General features: G+C 39.8%; 1 protein-coding gene across 1 annotated transcript; it reads left to right on the top strand.

Moving 5' to 3' along the window:
* The first annotated feature begins 1375 nt into the window (after window positions 1–1375).
* LOC149279367 (SWI/SNF-related matrix-associated actin-dependent regulator of chromatin subfamily E member 1-related-like) lies at window positions 1376–17060 on the top strand. The gene is made up of 7 exons (XM_089501267.1): window positions 1376–1543; window positions 9487–9592; window positions 9862–9956; window positions 13422–13625; window positions 14181–14301; window positions 15644–15859; window positions 16912–17060. Exons 1-7 carry the CDS (start codon window positions 1376–1378, stop codon window positions 17058–17060), a joined length of 1059 nt encoding a protein of 352 aa, XP_089357393.1.
* The last annotated feature ends 1350 nt before the right edge of the window (window positions 17061–18410 follow it).

Raw genomic sequence — 18410 nt, forward strand, 5'->3', positions numbered from 1 at the left:
ATTCCACTGCAAGGAAAGAGGAACAGATAAGGGTGGTGATATGGTGGTCAGAGTGGATGGCATGATAGCAAGGTCATTGGGTTTACCCCTGTTTCTCGCCTTTCTAGGGCAGGATTCAGCGGTGTGTCGACAGTTACCGCAGTAGAGACAAAGGTTCTCGTGCCTTCTGCGTTGTAATTCTGCTGGTGGCAGCCTTCCTTGAACCAGATTTGCATTGGTTCTTCAGTCTGGCCTGGAGAACGAGAAGGAGAGTAAGCAGCCGAGGAGTATCTTGGTGGTGCAGCAGGTGTTGCGGCCTTTTCTTGGCGTCATTCCCTCAGATGTCGGTCTAGCTGGATCGCTTGTTGGATAAAGGACTCCAATGATTCCGGAATCCCAAAATGAGCGAAGTCGTTTTTCAAGGGTTCAGACAACCCTAAACGGAACTGGTTGATCAATCCGTGTTCATTCCAGCGTGTGTCAGCAGCATACCGTTTGAAGTTGGTGATATAGTCTTCCACGGGTTGACGACCCTGGCGTAAAGCCCTGATAGCGGACTGAGCGGTTTCTTGTCGATGCGGGTCATCATACATGGAGGACATGACCGTAACAAAGGAATGCCAGGTCGAGACACTGGGATCATTGCTGCGTAGGAGGTCGTGGGCCCATTCCTGTGGCGGTACAGATAGGAGGGCAATCACAGTGCGGACTTTTATGGCATCAGAATGGTATGTGCGAGGTTTCAGTTCAAATAGTACGTCACATGCCATGATAAAAGACTGGTATTTGGTTCTTTCACACGTGAAACATTCTGGCAGAGGCACCTGTGGTTCTGGATTGGTTGTCAGTTCCTCAAGTGGGGTTACAACCCGTACAACCGGTGGTGGTTGTGGGAATTCAGGTGTAGGGGCCGCAGCTTGGGCCTGCAGGTCATGGACGGCTTGGGTGAGGGAGGATACCTGTCGTGTCAGGTTATCCAGTACGTCAGCCAGCTCAGCGAGCTCCATGGTATGGCTCAGATATTCTGTCGGGTTAGTAGTCGGAGCCCAGTATGCAAGGCTGGAGACGTGGGTGAATCAAAACGAGGTACCGATAGGGATGAGACATAGACGAAGTCAGGGTTAGCAGAGGTCGGTTCAGGCAGCGAAGGGTCAATATCCAATGAAACTATGATAAGGCAGCACTGACGTGTATACGTAGAGAGCACAGTATATCTGAGCACTGAGTAAACTAAAGGACACAGATTTATAGGAAGGAGGGAGGGATACTCCCTCTGATGTCAAGATTAACCTAATTCCATACACCTGAGAATGTTGCCTTTAAGAAGAGGATGTGTATGCACGTGCGCCACTAGAGGGTGTGCGAGAGATGGAATGTGTTCTCTGTCTCTGTTGGGATGGCCCTGCAGTTGTGTTCCGTCCGTCCTGAAGATCATGGTGCCGGGAAGAAGATTGCGGTACCGTCAGCGCCGGGGAGTGAGCGGGTCTGCCATGTCGGACCCCTCTTCGTGCGTCGCCATATTGGCGGCGTGGGTCGGAAGGAGGACGCGGCGTGGGACCTGACAGTAGGATATATATATTATCTACTTCTATATACAGACATACTGCACTATTATTTTTGTATTTCTGTTTTTTACGTTACATGTTACAGACACCAACAAGGAGCAAACTAAAGGAATGGGATGCTCTATAACTGAAAATAGCAAAACAACTCATTTCTGACCTTTAGGGTCCACCCTCCATTGAATGCTGTTTAGTACACTTCATAAAGTTATCCCATGGGGTTTACTAAAAAGAAACATATATGCATGGAAAGACATATCCAAACCACCAAGCATATCTGTTTAGCTCTCCCTTCCCACATTTCACTTGGTCTCCTCTCACATCTCCAACACCACGGGACCTCAAATTAAAATGAAAAAGGTAAATCCTCATAGTTTCGAATATCACATTAAAATGTCACTTAAAAGGAACATTTTAAAATAATGAACGGCTAGGCATTGGGATTTCTAAACATTTATCTTTTCAATAAAATGAATGGATTAGTATTTTTGTGATTTACATTTGCAATTTTAGTTTTTTAAATAAAGCTGTAGTATTTAGTGATATGCTTAAAAGTGCTTTGTGCTCAATGGAACCTCTCCTGCCAGCTATCATAGTGACATCATAATAGAAGTCTCATATGTTACACTGGATCTCCACACACACAGCGTGCAAACAGTTTTGAAGGACCATCTAAAGACAGCTGGCTACCTGGCAAAGTAATCTGCGGAGTGTCGGCTCCCCGGCAAAGAGATCCACAGAGCGTCAGATTTCCATCAACAGATTTGAAGACTGTCAACATATCTACGTTTTTCTTGTTGCTATGACATTTTTATTTTTTTTTAAACTTCTTTACATTTTAGTTCTAGTCAGTTAGCCTCTTAGTGCCCAGAGGGAGGGGCAGTTCTTCACACCCCAGAGATTTCCTTCCATAAACAAAGGTTTTTTCTTTCCTGTGGGCTGAAAAATGACTCTTCGTGAGTCCAGAGGCAGCTCCATCTTTAAACTATCCATACAATGTTTACTATTAAATTAAAAAAAGTTTGTTCTCAGAATTGTTGCTGTCTATGAGTAATTCTTTCAAAATACTATCACCTTTAGTTAAAATGGTATTATTCCAAAAAGTCTGCAATGATGTGCTAATGAAACTTATTTTTGGACTACCAATTTGATTTTATGTGATTGAAATTTGGTGTTACTGTGAAATAGACATCAAATGTTTTAGTTATTTATTGTAAAAACACATTTAACTAATTTAACACATCTATTAAAACTAAAGCATACACAGTCATTAGCTGAATATGTTCAATGACAATAGCAAAAGGAACACCTTTGTCAGCAACTTTCTGTGTGACACAGATCCAGACGGGTATTGACAATGCCGGCACCTGTACTATTGTTCTTGTCCCGTCTACCGTTTGCCGGAGAACTCGCTGCAGAAGTTCTTCTCCCTGTAAAACAGTACAAGTGGAAAAACCCCAAGTAACGTCCACCAGGGTATCGATGATCCCAGCAGTGAGGAGGCTCCAGAATAAGTAAATATGTTAAAAATGATAGACAAAGTTCTTGAGTATGCCAGGTGATGTTTCTGAAACGGAGCGAATACCACAGAGAATGAGAAAACCATGTCTGGGGCAGGATTCGCTAAATTAGTAAAACCACAAAAAAACAAATGTAGTCAAGCTCAGAACCAGGCGGGCCAAAGATCATACACTAGATGGCTAGTCAGATGAACAGGGGTTAAATTCCAGAGCGTGTAGTCAGACGGTCCGGGTCATACACAGGACGGAAACAAAATCGAATCGATGAGCAAAAGGAAGGTCAGGAACGCCAAGGGTCAGGAACATGCCGATCAAAAATGCAATCAACTTGATATCAGAGCAAGGACCATGCCAGGGTAAAGAGACTGGATTTTTAAATCCTGCGCCGGCTGAAGCCACGCTCCTCCAGCAGGGGAAGATTTTGTGAGAGAGGATCCCTTGCCCGTCACTTTCCCCTTACCCCGACGCAAGGTATGTCTATTAGGAACCCTGGAGCGGGTGACAGTTCTGTACCTGTTCCAGCCACCACAACAGAGCCAAGACATAAAGTGGGCGGCTGAGTTTCTTTGCCTTTTTCTATAAAGAGCTTTTTTTATAATAGCTAACGCAACATCCAAATATAAGCAAGCGTCTGTCATACAAGACAGTTTAAACCCAAAATCTATATGCATGTCATTTTCATGACTTGATAGAAACACAGAATTTGACCGCAGATGAGAACCATTCGGCCCATCCAGTCTGTCCATTTTTCCTGATCTAAGGGATCCACATCCACATCAGTCCTTGGTCTGGTTCCATAGTGAGGATAGCTTTATGTCTATCCCATCCCTGTTTAAATCCACTGACTGTAATATCTCCCACCAACTCTGCTGGGACATTATTCCATTTATCTACTATCCTCTCCGTAAAGTAGAACATCCTTACTGTGACGAAGACCTATACTCGGACAGAGTAGCTCCGCCGTAGAGATCTTCTTTGCCACTGAAAGTGATTAACCCTGTGTATTCCCCCAATACATATATACAATAAATATATATATATATATTTATAATCTAACATGATAAGATTAAAGGTATAATCACCCACCAGGCAGCCCAGAACCACCATACAGTTCTATTGCCAGCAATGCCCACCCGACAAAAAGTTACTATTTCAGGGTGAATCCGGCAGAGCGGTGTCAATCCCGGGGTACCATTGGAGAGCTAAGGGTCCAAAGATTCTATGATCTAAAAAGTGATGTGATCCAACGTCGGTACCCTGAGCGACAGTGTTGGAAACATCCCCGGGAATAGTCCATGCAGTAGTCGGGCCAGAGTACCATAGCTGCTGCTGGGTAAACCACAGTCCTAGAAATTGGTAATTAAACCACAGTTCCCGAACGAGCTCCCGAACGAGTGTTGCCCACCACATGCTTAATATACCCTTGGTGGGGCAAAGGGCGTCCGTAGCAACACTGTTCCAATTGTCGATGGGTATCTCCACGGTTCCTAGCTACCGCACAGTTCCACGAATTTGCGGCTAGGTCCTAGTCAGGCGTATTGAGTGTTTCCTGGCTTGTAGAGCCCCATAGCCGGCTAGTCCATAGGAGTCTGGTTCCGGCAGGCCAGACAGTATTTTCCGGTCACCTGGTGCCCCTTTAAAGAAGGGACTGGGCAAGCAGGTAAGGAGTTGTGACGGATCGTCCTGTGCCCCAGACTGGACACATCCGCCCGTCAGCTCCTTCCCTCTCCCAGTAAGCGGACACGCTGTGGCTGTCCGAAGAAAGCAGTCACAGACCACCACTTCCCTCAATCATGAGACAGGACTTCATGCTTTGAGGTTAAAACAGAACTCTCTTTATTACAAACACACAGAATTTATATACAATCTCCATTCACTGTGCACCGAATCCAACCCCCAATCCTATCAGCCACATCCCATCGCAAATCCCATCAGCCACATCCCCTCACAAATCCCATCGGTATACAGGGGATGTATCAGGTGAGGGGATTAAGGGATACAATGGGTTTCCCCCACCTGTGTTATCCCCCCTGTAGTGCGGGTGCCGTCTGGGCAGACAGGGCTGTGCTGGCTGATTAAGAGCCCCAGCCAGATTATCGTCTCTTTGAAGGCTGGAGCTGCAGCCACATTCAAACAGGGTACACATAAATATAATAATAATAATAACAGTGAAGATCAGACATGGTTCTTCACAGGAGTCTTCCCAGAAATCCAACAGTGCCCCACACTCAAAAATACTGTCAGGAACTGGGTCCATACAGGCGACTGTAATGACCCAGAGTGCCCAAAGATGGAGTTCAGGAGTTATTGCGCAGTAGCGGAGTAGGACAGGGCATGGTGCAGAGCGACTGCACTTTCCCGGGTGGGCATCTAGGGTTGTGCAGCAACATACCAGCGCCCTGACATAGCAGCTGATGTTAACCAGAACTTGGAGATGTCCTGCAGGCACCCTGGATCAGGCATCAGACATAGCACTAGAATCATGTGCAGGATGCTGCCAGCTGGGAGAATGGAAGCTAAGCAGAGTATATAAGGGAAACATAGCAAGCAAGGGGGACAGAGCAATGAGCATAACAGACAAAGCACACATAAATAAAGGACTAGCCTAGGAGTATGTGATAATAATTGGAGATTCCTTCACATCATATGGCCATAGAATGCTTAGCCCACCACTACGCCAAGGACATACCTTTAGACTGCAGACTGAGACAATTATAACAGGTGGGGCACACCTTATAAAGGAAACCGAGCTGAAGCAAAGAGCAGAACAAGAATCCAGGAATCAGAGGTTCAGGACAGAACATAACGGAAATCCAGAAATGGACCACAGTAAGACAGGGAAATAAAACAGGTTAACGTGACACTTACATTGCCCCTAAGCCTCTGACCCTCCAGGTTTAGACTATGACCTGTTGTTCTAACATTGTTCTTACTTTTAAATTCTTCTACTTTGTTCATTCCCTCCGATCCTCTTCTTTACTCCAAGCTATATACCGTATTTGCTCGATTATAAGACAAGGTTTTTTCCAGAGCCTCCTGTCTTATGCCCCCCCCCAACTTACCGGTACTTCTGAGTCCCCGGTGCTTAGTCCTGGCAGCATGTACAGCTCTCCTGGATTCGCGTAGAGCTCTTCACTCTGCCCGGACTAAGCACCGGGCAGCGTGTAGAGCTCTACGCAGTTTGCGTACACAACTTCCGCTGCAGCCGGGAGGAGGTGCGGTTAGCAGCGGGGGTTGTCTGCGTCCATCGCGCAGACCTTCCCCGGCTGTCAGAGATCAGAGTTCCTCTGTTTGGGTGAAGAAAGTGATCACTTTCTACAGCCATTTAACATGCCACATGCACATCAATTGTCATCATGGGGTTAATAAGATGAGATAATAGGAGGAATAATCATGCAGGTCTTGAAAATAAGGAGATTTCCCCAATGGTATACATGCAAGAAGGATTTTGTGTAGAAGAAATTGCAAATGATATCAAGTTTGTATATGCTGACACTGTCTGTTTACATATTTGACGGAATTCTTCCCCTCAATAATGTGTTTTTTTTAACAAAAAAAGATATATTTTTTTGTTTTTTATGTTTTTTTTACATACTTGAACTCACAATAAATATTTTTTTGCATGTTTCTATGGTTTCAAATAAAAAAGGATGTATAATTTGTGTGGGTACATCAACATAGAGGAGAATCTTAATTAAACCCAAAAATACAAAAAACATATGGGCTTTATGGTTCTAAAAATCCTGGGACTGAAAGGGTTAAGATCTTTACATTTTTACATTTACATTTTTAAAAATAGTTAAATGTGAATAACTTTTAGTATGCTTTACCAAAAGTCCTGACATTTTTAGTATATCTCTGGATATATGGGCTCTTGCATTGTGTAGAGTTTGGAGTAAATTGGTTAATATTTAAATTCATTTTTGCAAGTAAAGTCACATTAAGCTCCCCAAAAACAAGCTTAATGCCACACATTTGCAATGTGGGAAACCAAAGTCGATGAGACTTCTAGGTTAAGGAAGTTAAAAACCTATGTCATGTAAAAATATGACGCAATTGATTGACATTTGGAAACATTTTGACATAGCTATCTCCTTTTACGCCCGAGGCAAGAATGGAAAATTGTGCCTCTCACACTATATTTTTACATTGGTGATTTTATTTCCACTGCCCTTACACACTACAGCCCATACACACACACATATGCATTGCCATATACACACACCTGTCATTTACATGCATATACACTGCCCATATACATACACAAACAATGTCTTTACACATACCTGCCCACACACACGCTGATCCAAACCTTATCACCTCCTAAGCTTAAACGGTGTTGCTGGAATGCCTCGACATTCAGCGACAACGAAAACCCACCCCTGGACGCACTATGAACGCTCCAGAGAGCAGTCACAAACACCAATGCGAGAGATTTTGCCTCTCCCAAGATGGTGACGCCCATAAAAAAAACAAGTTCCTAAGAGGGTCTCTCCACACCCTCCTGAGAAGGCAGGTGAATGTAAAATTGAATTGTCCAGATACAAAGATGCCCCAAATAGAACATGGGGCAGAAGGACCAGATGTCAAAATCGTAAGTTGAAAAACTGAATTGCGCATGTTTCAAATGTAGCCTTTTAGCCCCAAACTCATGCATGGGTGGTATCACTGTACTCAGAAGATGTTGGTGAACACATATTAGGGTGTTGTTTTGAAGTGACATATGCCAGGAGCTGTAACTTTATACCTGAAGTACACAAAAAATATTACTGCCACAAACTTTGACAAAGGCAGGCAGTAGAATTAGTGCAAGGAAAGTGTCAAAGTACCAGTATTCAAAATACTCCGGGTCGTCTAGTTTTTCAAAATATAGGGCTTGATGGGGGTAAATTGAAGTGGCCGGCATTAAAGACGTCCCAAATAAACACAATAGGGTGCAAATAACTTCAGCCCAAATCTAAAAGTCCAAAAGAGAAGCACGCTCGCCGGATAGTAGGCCGTATCAAATAATCAGATTTCCAGAGCTGTCTAGTTTTTGAAAATATATAGTTTTAGGGGATAAAATTAATTATGGGATCTTTACTGTGTCTCAGGTGAGACCTGGACCAAGCAAACTGATCTGTCAAAACTCCATGTTTGAAAACTGTGCATGTGCCAATTTTGAACCCGCAGTGAATAAAAGACATGCCCTACCCATGTATATGGGGTATTCATGTACTCGGGGGTTGTTTCTGAATACAAATCACAAGTTGTTTCAGTAATTTCACGTACCCAGGGAAAATTACTGAAGTACTGTGTTTGGATAGAATAGGTTTGTTAAAAATGAAAAAAATGAAATTTTACTGCAACATTTAGGACAGATTGGTGTTAAAAATACTTTAAAATACTAGTAAATACTAGTAAAATACTTTGGGATGTCAACTTGGCATACTACATTTAAAAAAAATCTTATTTAGAAACAGCAATGTGCATTATTCATATTTAACCCTGTAAGTGCCAAAATAAATGAAAAAAACAGGCATACATTTTTAGAGGTTTTCCATTTGCACTGGTTATACATAGTCTTTATAAGTGAAACTGAAAATTTTGTCTTTTTCTCCTAATTTTCCCTACATTTTTAGATATTTTTCATACTAACAGATATATAATTAATATTTCAAAAGAAAGCAGTAGTTGTGCTGAAAATAACAATATATAATGTGTGTGGGTGCACTAAATGAGTTAGTGGAGAATCACAGTTGAATAAAGAAAAACACAAATACGGCTCTGGTCATTTAGCACAAACATGTTAAGAAAAAAAACCTTGGTCCTTAAGGGTTTAAAAATGCACGGTATCATTTCTATGTATTTAGAAATGTATTTATATATCCAGGAAATTGATGGGGGTTGTCTCCAGACAGAATATTAGAATTTATCAATTTACCTTGAAAATGGCTACAAGAGACAAGCAAAACACAGCCACATAATACAAATAATACTGATAATACTAATAATAATATGTTATTAAAATGTTAATAAAAAAATACCCTTCCCTGTAGTGTATTTCTAAAAGTTTCATATTTTCTGTTGTATGGGAAAGTTGCCCCTGGGGCTGTGTGATGATTGTATTCTGTAACCTGGGGTAAAATATATATAGAGAGAGAGACATGATTGCAACCTACATTGCTTCGTGAGTGTTTTAAAATACAACGCTAAATTAAGGGATGGTTTTGACATAATAATCTTCCCTATAATAGAGAGGTGAACCCGCCATTTTGTCGTTTCGATTGGCGTAAACTGATTGGACGGCAAAAGTGCAATATTCCGTCATAGGGTTGTCGTCACCTCGCGCAGAGCTGAAACCGTTGGTTTACCTGAACTGCGACGGTAAGCCTGCGACCTTAGCGCTTATTGTGAGATTGCTTCGGATCTTACGTTTTTTTGAGGTGAGGACCCGTTATCCGAGTTCTCCTGACGCGGAATCCCTTCGGAAGTTTCCCGGAAGGTGGCGCCTGAGACATCAGAGTGAAATCGCACCTTGTCGGGAGATCTGTAAGTGTCTGTAGGAGTTTGTCAAGGGGGACCGGCAGTTATTTCACTTAAAACAACACACCGCATTTTATATTTAATGTTTCTGGTAAGCTTGTCGTTAGTAGAATATTTAACCCTTCCATTAAATGCAATTGTCGTAAGGATTAATTTCCTTTAATGACGCTTTAATGTCATATATATCCCAGATTTTGAATACCCATCTGCGTCTGTACATGGACAGTTCCAGCTGTTATGATTTATACTTTTACTTCAGAAATCCTGTAACTAAGCACATGGTGGAAATTTTCTTGTAGCCATTAAACAAGAGAAGAGAGAGAACATGGCACAGACCAGTGGAGGAGAGAAAGCTGGGAAAAAGTTGGAGGTAAAAGTCATGATTTTTTATATTTACATTTTGTCCCATCCATAAGGGTAGATATGGTGTTCATGCTACACATGTCAGATTAGTTTACAATGTGTTGTATGAACCCCTGGCACACTACCGGTTATTATCCCAACCAATATAGATTATGAAGAGGCAAAATAAGCATCTGTTATGTAGTGGGTATTGTTTTTTACAGGTCGTAAAATCTCCTTTTTTATTACAAATGCATCTTTTGTTACAAAGATCAGTCTAATAATAACTTAAAATGTGTGATATCACGTTAAACAAAATGTCTTCTACTCTTGCTGACACCCAAGGGTGAAAAACTCTTAGTCATTCATTTAAAAACGTACACATTTTAAAGTAGCCTTTCTAAAATGCAACTGGATGGCTGCAATGTTTTGTTTTGCGGAAAATAAAACCATATATAAAGCCGACTTTCCTTTTGTGCTCCCTTCTTCTTACCAGGCTACAAAAAAAAAGAAGAGAAAAAATACCGTTTCCAATGGACCCAAAGCCCCAGTCACGGGGTATGTTAGATATTCGAATGAACGCCGAGAACAGATCAGAAGCCAGCACCCAGACTTGTCATTTTCAGAAATCTCAAAGATGCTGGGAGCTGAGTGGAGCAGTTTGCCAGCACCAGAGAAGCAGGTTTGGTTTTCAGAAACAAACTATTATGCTAAATGTATTGGTCCTTTTTAGTTCTATTGTTTCCATTCCCATGAATATTATTTTTAGCAATTAGGTTTTTGGTTGTATGCTTATTATGGGTTTTACTATTTATCTATTTATTACACCGGTGTCATTAACAAGATGGGTGAGTGAGTTTATATTCAATGTCTACTTCCAGGGGGCATAACTAGAAGCCACAGGGCCCGGATGTGAAAATTGCCAAGGGGCTCCCCAACAGCTAGTCTGTGCCATCACTGCCCCCAAACAACTTGTCTGTGCCTTCCTCGCCCCTTTCCTTCCAACATACACTCTGGCACACATATGTAAACACCCTTACACAAATTACACACACTCATACCAACACATATGGTTACATTCATTCTAACACACACTCCATCACAGCCCACTTACGCATCCATGTTCACACACACACACAATTACACATCCATGCTCACACATACGCACATTTACTCATCCATGCTCACACACAATTGCACAACCATGCTCACACACACAATTATGCAATTATCCAGTCGGAAGGGCCCTTTCTAAACTATTTTGAATCGGTTTGAGGAGACAGAAACAAGGAAATTCGGCCCCTGGTCTACTTAATGATTGACACCACACTTTTAATGACATCATGCAAGTTGAGTAGACAGGCATGTAGTATCTGTTAACCATGTTATCTAGCTTGGCTAGGAGCAAGCAACCCAAATCTATTCAGTTACAAAGTCATTGGCGTCAACAAGAAGAATGCTACTCCTATTTTTTCTTCATATAAGTTATAATTATGTTGCTAAGGAGAGCTGTCAAACAAGTTAAAAGAGCCAGATATATTTATGCTTGAGTACTAATGATTATACTTTCTATATGAGGTCTAACAGTTGAAGTTAACATGCTCTATTTTATAGAAATATCTTGATGCGGCAGAGAAGGACAAGCAGCAGTACATGATGGAGCTCAGGGAGTACCAACAGTCTGAAGCATACAAGATGTGCACAGAAAAGATCCCACCTAAAAAGATCAAAAAAGGTCTGCAGACTCTGCTCCGCTATATATATATATATATATATATATATATATATATATATATATATACCTACCGATATGTGTCCTGTTGTCATCTAATATGTATTTTTGGGCATCTACATCCCACTGTAAACATGTCTTAACAATTAGAAGTATTCGGTGAAATCTTTATTTATTATATACTTGACTTTAATCAGTAGTTTTTAATGTCATTTGTTTTTTATTTAGAGGAAGGCAATGTGCCCATCATTATTACCACCTTGTTGAACGAGCAACCATCCACAGTGAGTAAAGTAGTAACTCCATGCATGCCTCTTACTTTTTATCTTATCCAACTTTGTTTTCCTCCTGTCACACAGTCCCGATGTAAATACGGCATGGTTTATCTGTGCCTTAAGTAGCTTGCATGCAAGTTATAGTATTTTATTGTATTAGTATTTCTGGGGGGTTTTTGGTGTTTGGGAAACAGCATTCCATGTGGCTTACTTCGGCTTTTGTGGTCTTTCATCACCTGGTTACTGGTTGTTGTCCTGGATTTAGAAATACAATATTGTTTTTCTGTTTTTTAGAGCAAAGATCCTGAGACTGATGGATTCCCCACATGTGATGTACCCATTTTTACCAAAGAGTTGTTCAATGAAAATAAAGGTTTGTGAACTGGAAAATTACCTTTAACATAACTTTTTTTGTAAAACCAAAAACATTTTCAACCTTGGAAGTCTATTTACCTAGCAGCCACTAATCTCTTTTAACCCCTTAACGGCCACTGATGTACCAAGCACTTCATGTAAAAACGATCAGTTAACGACCAATGACGCGCATGGCACATCATGGCATTACACAAATGGCATTACTGTTAATGATGTATTCTTCCTCAGATTGTAAACTTGCAATCAGGGCCTCCTTTATCTAACGTATCAGTTTGTATTAGTCTGTATATTCTAGTTTTGTCATGCCCTTTTAATGTATATATTATAAGCAGCGCTGGCTGAAATTTTTGCGCTATATAACCATGAAATCATAATAACGGAAGCTTAACTCGAAGGATAATGGCACAGACAGCCAGACCTCTGACAGGAGTTTTGTGAGGGCAGGAATTCTCTTATTATATATATTGCCACATAAGGCAATTTTTTATTTTTTTGCTTCCCATATTACTTTTGTAATATTTGGGATTTTTAATACCCATCTGCATCAGTACAGGTATAGTTCAGGTGTTATGAGTTATACTTTTACTTCAGAAATCCTGTAACTAAGCACATGGTGGAAATTTTCTTGTAGCCATTAAACACGAGAAGAGAGAGAACATGGCACAGACCAGTGGAGGAGAGAAAGCTGGGAAAAAGTTGGAGGTAAAGATCATGATTTTTTATATTTACATTTTGTCCCATCCATGAGGGTAGATATGGTGTTCATGCTACACATGTCAGATTAGTTTACAATGTGTTGTATGAACCCCTGGCACACTACAGGTTAATATCCCAACCAATATAGATTATGAAGAGGCAGTATGTTATGTAGTGGATATTGGTTTTTACAGATCGAAAAATCCTTTTTGTTATTAGAAATGCGTCTTTTGTTACAAAGATCAGTCTAATAAAAATAATACCTTAAAATGTGTGATGTCATAAAAAAACAAAATGCCTGCTGCTCTTGATGACACCCAAGGGTGAAAAACTCTTAAACAGTCAAACTAACCGGACGGCTGCAATGTTTTGTTGTGGAAAATAAAACCATATATGAAACGAACTTTTTTTGTAGCCTGGTAAGAAGAAGGAGTGCACAACAGGAAAGAAGAGAAAAAAGGCCGTTTCCGATGGACCCAAAGCCCCAGTCACGGGGTATGTTAGATATTCGAATGAACGCCGAGAACAGATCAGAAGTCAGCACCCAGACTTGCCATTTTCAGAAATCTCAAAGATGCTGGGAGCTGAGTGGAGCAGTTTGCCAGCACCAGAGAAGCAGGTTTGGTTTTCAGAAACAAACTATTATGCTAAATGTATTGGTCCTTTTTAGTTCTTTTGTTTCCATTTCCATTAATATTATTTTTAGCAATTAGGTTTTTTGGTTGTATGCTAAATAGGCATTTTACTATTTATTTATTGCACCGGTGTCATTAACAAGACATACAGACCCCTATCAGATGGGTGAGTCAGTTTATATTTAATGTCTGCTTAATGAGTGACACCACACTTTTAATGACAGCATGCAAGTTGAGTAGACAAGCATGTAGTATCTGCTAACTATCTAGCTTGTTATCTAGCTTGGCTAGGAACAAGCAACCAAAATCTATTCAGTTACAAAGTCATTGGCGTCAACAAGAAGAATGATATTCCTATTTTATTGCTATTCCTATATTATTTTTTCTTCACATAAGTTATAATAATGTTGCTAAGGAGAGCTGTCGAATGAAAATGCACAAGTTAAAAGAGTCAGATATATATTTATGCTTGAGTACTAATGATTATACTTTTTCCATATGAGGTCTAACAGTTCAAGTTAACATGCTCTGTTTTATAGAAATATCTTGATGAGGCAGAGAAGGACAAGCAGCAGTACATGAAGGAGCTCAGGGAGTACCAACAGTCTGAAGCATACAAGATGTGCACAGAAAAGATCCCACCTAAAAAGATCAAAAAAGGTCTGCAGACTCTGTTCCACTATATATATATATATATATATATATATATATATACCTACCGATATGTGTCCTGTTGTCATCTAATATGTATTTTTGGGCATCTACATCCCACTGTAAATATGTCTTAACAATTAGAAGTATTCAGTAAAATATTTATTATATCCTTGACTTTAATCAGTAGTTTTTATTGTGATTTGTTCTTTATTTAGAGGAAGGCAACGTGCCCACCATTGTTACCACCTTGTTGGACGAGCAACCATGCACAGTGAGTAAAGTAGTAACTCCATGCATGACTTTGTATCTTATCCAACTTTGTTCTCCTCCTGTCACGCAGTCCCGATGTAAATACGGCATGGTTTATCTGTGTGTTAAGTGATGTGAATGCATGTTATAGTATTTTATTGTATTAGTGTTTTTGTTTTTTTGTGGGGGGGAAGCAGCATTCCATGTGGCTTAATTCAGCTTTTGTGGTCTTTCATCACCTGGATTTAGAAATTATTTTTCTGTTTTTTAGAGCAAAGATCCTGAGACTGATGGATTCCTCACATGTGACGTACCCATTTTTACCAAAGAGTTTTTGAATGAATATAAAGGTTTGTAAACTGGAAAATTACCTTATAAGATTTTGAACAAAAGTTTTTTGGTAAAACCAAAAACGATTGCAACTTGGCAAGTCTATTCACCCAGCAGCCACCAACCTCCTCCAAAGTAATATTTTTCTTTTTTATCAGAGAAGAGTTAAATAATAACTCATCTAATTTGCATTCTTTGTTGATGACAAAGGTATTCTATGATTAGCAAAACATACTTAATTTCCTAGTGACATAAGCATTAATGTAGATGTACTGATTGTATAGAAAACAGTTGTTAAGCACACAAGATGTATAGCTGAAACAAAATATATTCCCACCCACTAAGCCGAAATCAAATCCCCCTAAAACAAGTAAAAACTTGATGCAGCAAAGATCAGTATACAAACTATAATGTAGAACAGATCAGTTTATCTGGAAGGTTAATAAGGACAGGATGAAATGTAATTTATATATGTATGTAGCAGAGGAGTCTTTTTTGTATGGTTTTATTTATCTTCTACTCCCCACTAACTCTACTTAAAATCCAAATGATGAAAAAACTGTCTTGTGCAGTCATGTGGTGTCATTGTGATGTATTTAATAATATGAAAATCATGATGGTATAGAATGTCAGGATGGATGCAGAGGGATGGAAGAGAAAATTGTAGCACTGGATATACCTTTTTATCATTATAGGTTATGCATAAGAAGCACGACATATATCTTTTAAGATGTTTTTCCACTAATGTGTCCATTCCCACCTCATGCAGCTTGTGAAACAGAGCTGAAAGAACTGACCAGTAGGAACTTGGAGTTGGAGAAGAGTAATATTAAATTCAGACAGAACTCCTATGGTTTGATGCATTACAACGTGTGGCTAGAAGAGGATATAGAAGCCAGAGAAGAATTTGTTATGAAGCTTGAGCAGGATCTGCAGACTATTCATCAAACCCTACTGAGCTGCTTCTCCTCCTTGCCCATCCCTGGTTAGTGAAGTCCACAGATATTCTGTCTTTGTCCTACAGCAATGTTCCCTTTTTCATTTGGGATATCTATGCAAATAGCATATTTATGTTTCAGGACAAATTATATATACCGTATTGGCTCGAATATAGGCCACACTTTTTCCCCCCACTTTAAGTCTTTAAAGTGGGGGCGCGGCCTATATTCGGGGTCTAGCGCCCGAAGCCCGGGACATGCAGTCCCGGGCGCCGGGCAGGCAGCGGGGTTAGGATACAGATCCCCCGCAGCGGTGCAGGGGACCTGCATCCTACTCCCCGATACGCTCAGACAGCCTCCCCTGCCAGCCCCCCCCCCGACTTACCGGAGCAGACTCCCGAGTGTCTTGCGGGGCCGGCGGGGGACATCTACGCAATACGCGTATACAACTTCCGGTGTTAGCATGCAAATAGTTAAAATACAGTGGGGTGATATTATATCACTTCTTTTTGTATGTATTTGTATGTATTTTTTAAATGAGTTTGCCATTATACCACTACAAGCGTAAACCAAAAACAAAAGGAACCCGACAGCTAAAATATGAATGCCGACAGGCTCTTTGGGAGTCTCGATAGCTGAATACATCTGGAAGTATCAGTTTTATTGTTGTAAAGTAGGATGTGTTTCAGTGCAAAAATAATCACAAAGGCTTATTCACTGAACACGTGATTTGTTTGAAGCTTTTCAGCTTACAAAAATAGCAACCCTGGTGATTGTTTAACGTTGAAATGGATGTGTTCGGCTTCATAATGCATAGTCACCGTGGAGAGATTTTTGATAATACACAAGTCATGGCCAATGCTTTTTGCCAGAGAAACTTTACTGGTTTGCTGGTTTTCCCCTTAATAATACATAGTGAAGTCAGCAAGTTGAAATGTTTTGACTCAACACAGCTCTATCGTTAACAAAAATATTTCATTATTTATTCCTCTGACAGTAATATTTGTCTCCTTGATACTCTGTCACTTAGTGCTCTTGACTTACTGGACATTGCAGACCAGCTTTAATAATACTTTTCATGTCCCAATTTATATTGTAGGCACTGGTGAGACAGCAACACAAGAAAATCTTGATGACTACCTGACTAAACTTCATGACGTGATTATGAAGAACCCATCTCTGCACGAGGATATAGTCATCCGTGTAAAAGAAGCCTTGTCTAAGATTGACATGGAAGATTTTGAGTGATATAATTGGTAACCGTCCACAGTGTGCTTACGTGTACGCCCTTAGTTATAAAAATGTCCTTCTAGTAGCAGAAAGGTTAGGGCCTTTCTTTTGAGGACAATGAGAGTAATTACTTCTGCCACGAGGAGGGTTTTTTTGTTTGTCTCCTTGAAACAATAATGTTTTATCAAAATACAACTGACTTAATTATCGAGTGTAATATGCAACTGACATATTTTTTTGGCAAATATATATATTTATACAGAGAAACCTGAAAAAAAAAAAAAAAACTTAAATAGGCCCCTTGTTCTTTCAGAGATCTAGTGCATTTATTTATATATATATATATATATTCTCTTCCCTTTAGTGATAAGCTGTAAGATTTGAAGACCACCAACTCAGTCTTCAACAGAATACATCAGAACTTTTCACAACTTCGCTGAATTAACAGTGAATGAGCAACGGATATGTATAGGGGGTTGCTTTGGGTGTAAGGGCAAATTATAAAGTTTAAATAATCACTAAAGATTGTGTGCAGTGAATTTCTTCTGTATCTTTTTATGTGCATATCTGAATGATGTTATAGTATTGTGTTGACTTGCCAAAATTGACTCTTATTAGCATATAGCTGAAAGTCCTTACACAAGCCATAGGCATTAACTGCTACTATAGTAGTATTTGCACAAAAGCTCCTCTTGCTGACATTTTTCAAAGGTCTTTCTCATTGTCTCTGTACAAAGCAGCTGCATTACCATATACTTAATCAGGTGACATATTGCAGTAATAATGTGCCTTAGAAGAGTCATTTTAACAAAGATTCTTTACATAATTATTCTTTACAATGTGTAAATATATAAATATAGCAGCTTTTTTGTACGGTATTTTTCTAATATTCTAATTGACATGCTCAATTTTAAAACTAAGTACCAGCAGGTCAAAAAATGTATTAATACTGTTCCATTTTTGGGGAAATCTGGCCTTCCAATCACAGCCTAAAGATTGTTGAGTGAGCAAGAATATTCCTTCCTCCACATGGCAAATATATATTTATAGGAGGGAGTTATATCTATATCTATATATACAGGGATTACATTTGTGTAAATATACTCATACAAATCAGACACATAATGAATTATTTTCATTTGAATCTGATATATACGTATATATATATAGTTATTACTGGCCCTACTGACTGGGTCAACTCTAATGGTGGCATGAAAAATAATGCATTATTTTACAGGTAAATCAATACACGTTACTGTTTGGGAGCTTTTTATCTTCGATACAATTTGTTCCAGTTCAATATGTATTAATTTAATGATTCTTTGTGTATTTGTTCTCATAGTCCAATTCTAAATAAAATCTACAATT

This window comes from Sceloporus occidentalis, unplaced genomic scaffold (assembly GCF_023333645.1).
Source record: "Sceloporus occidentalis isolate IW3139 unplaced genomic scaffold, rSceOcc1.0.p SCAF_169, whole genome shotgun sequence".
NCBI classification, from domain to species: Eukaryota; Metazoa; Chordata; class Lepidosauria; order Squamata; family Phrynosomatidae; genus Sceloporus; species Sceloporus occidentalis.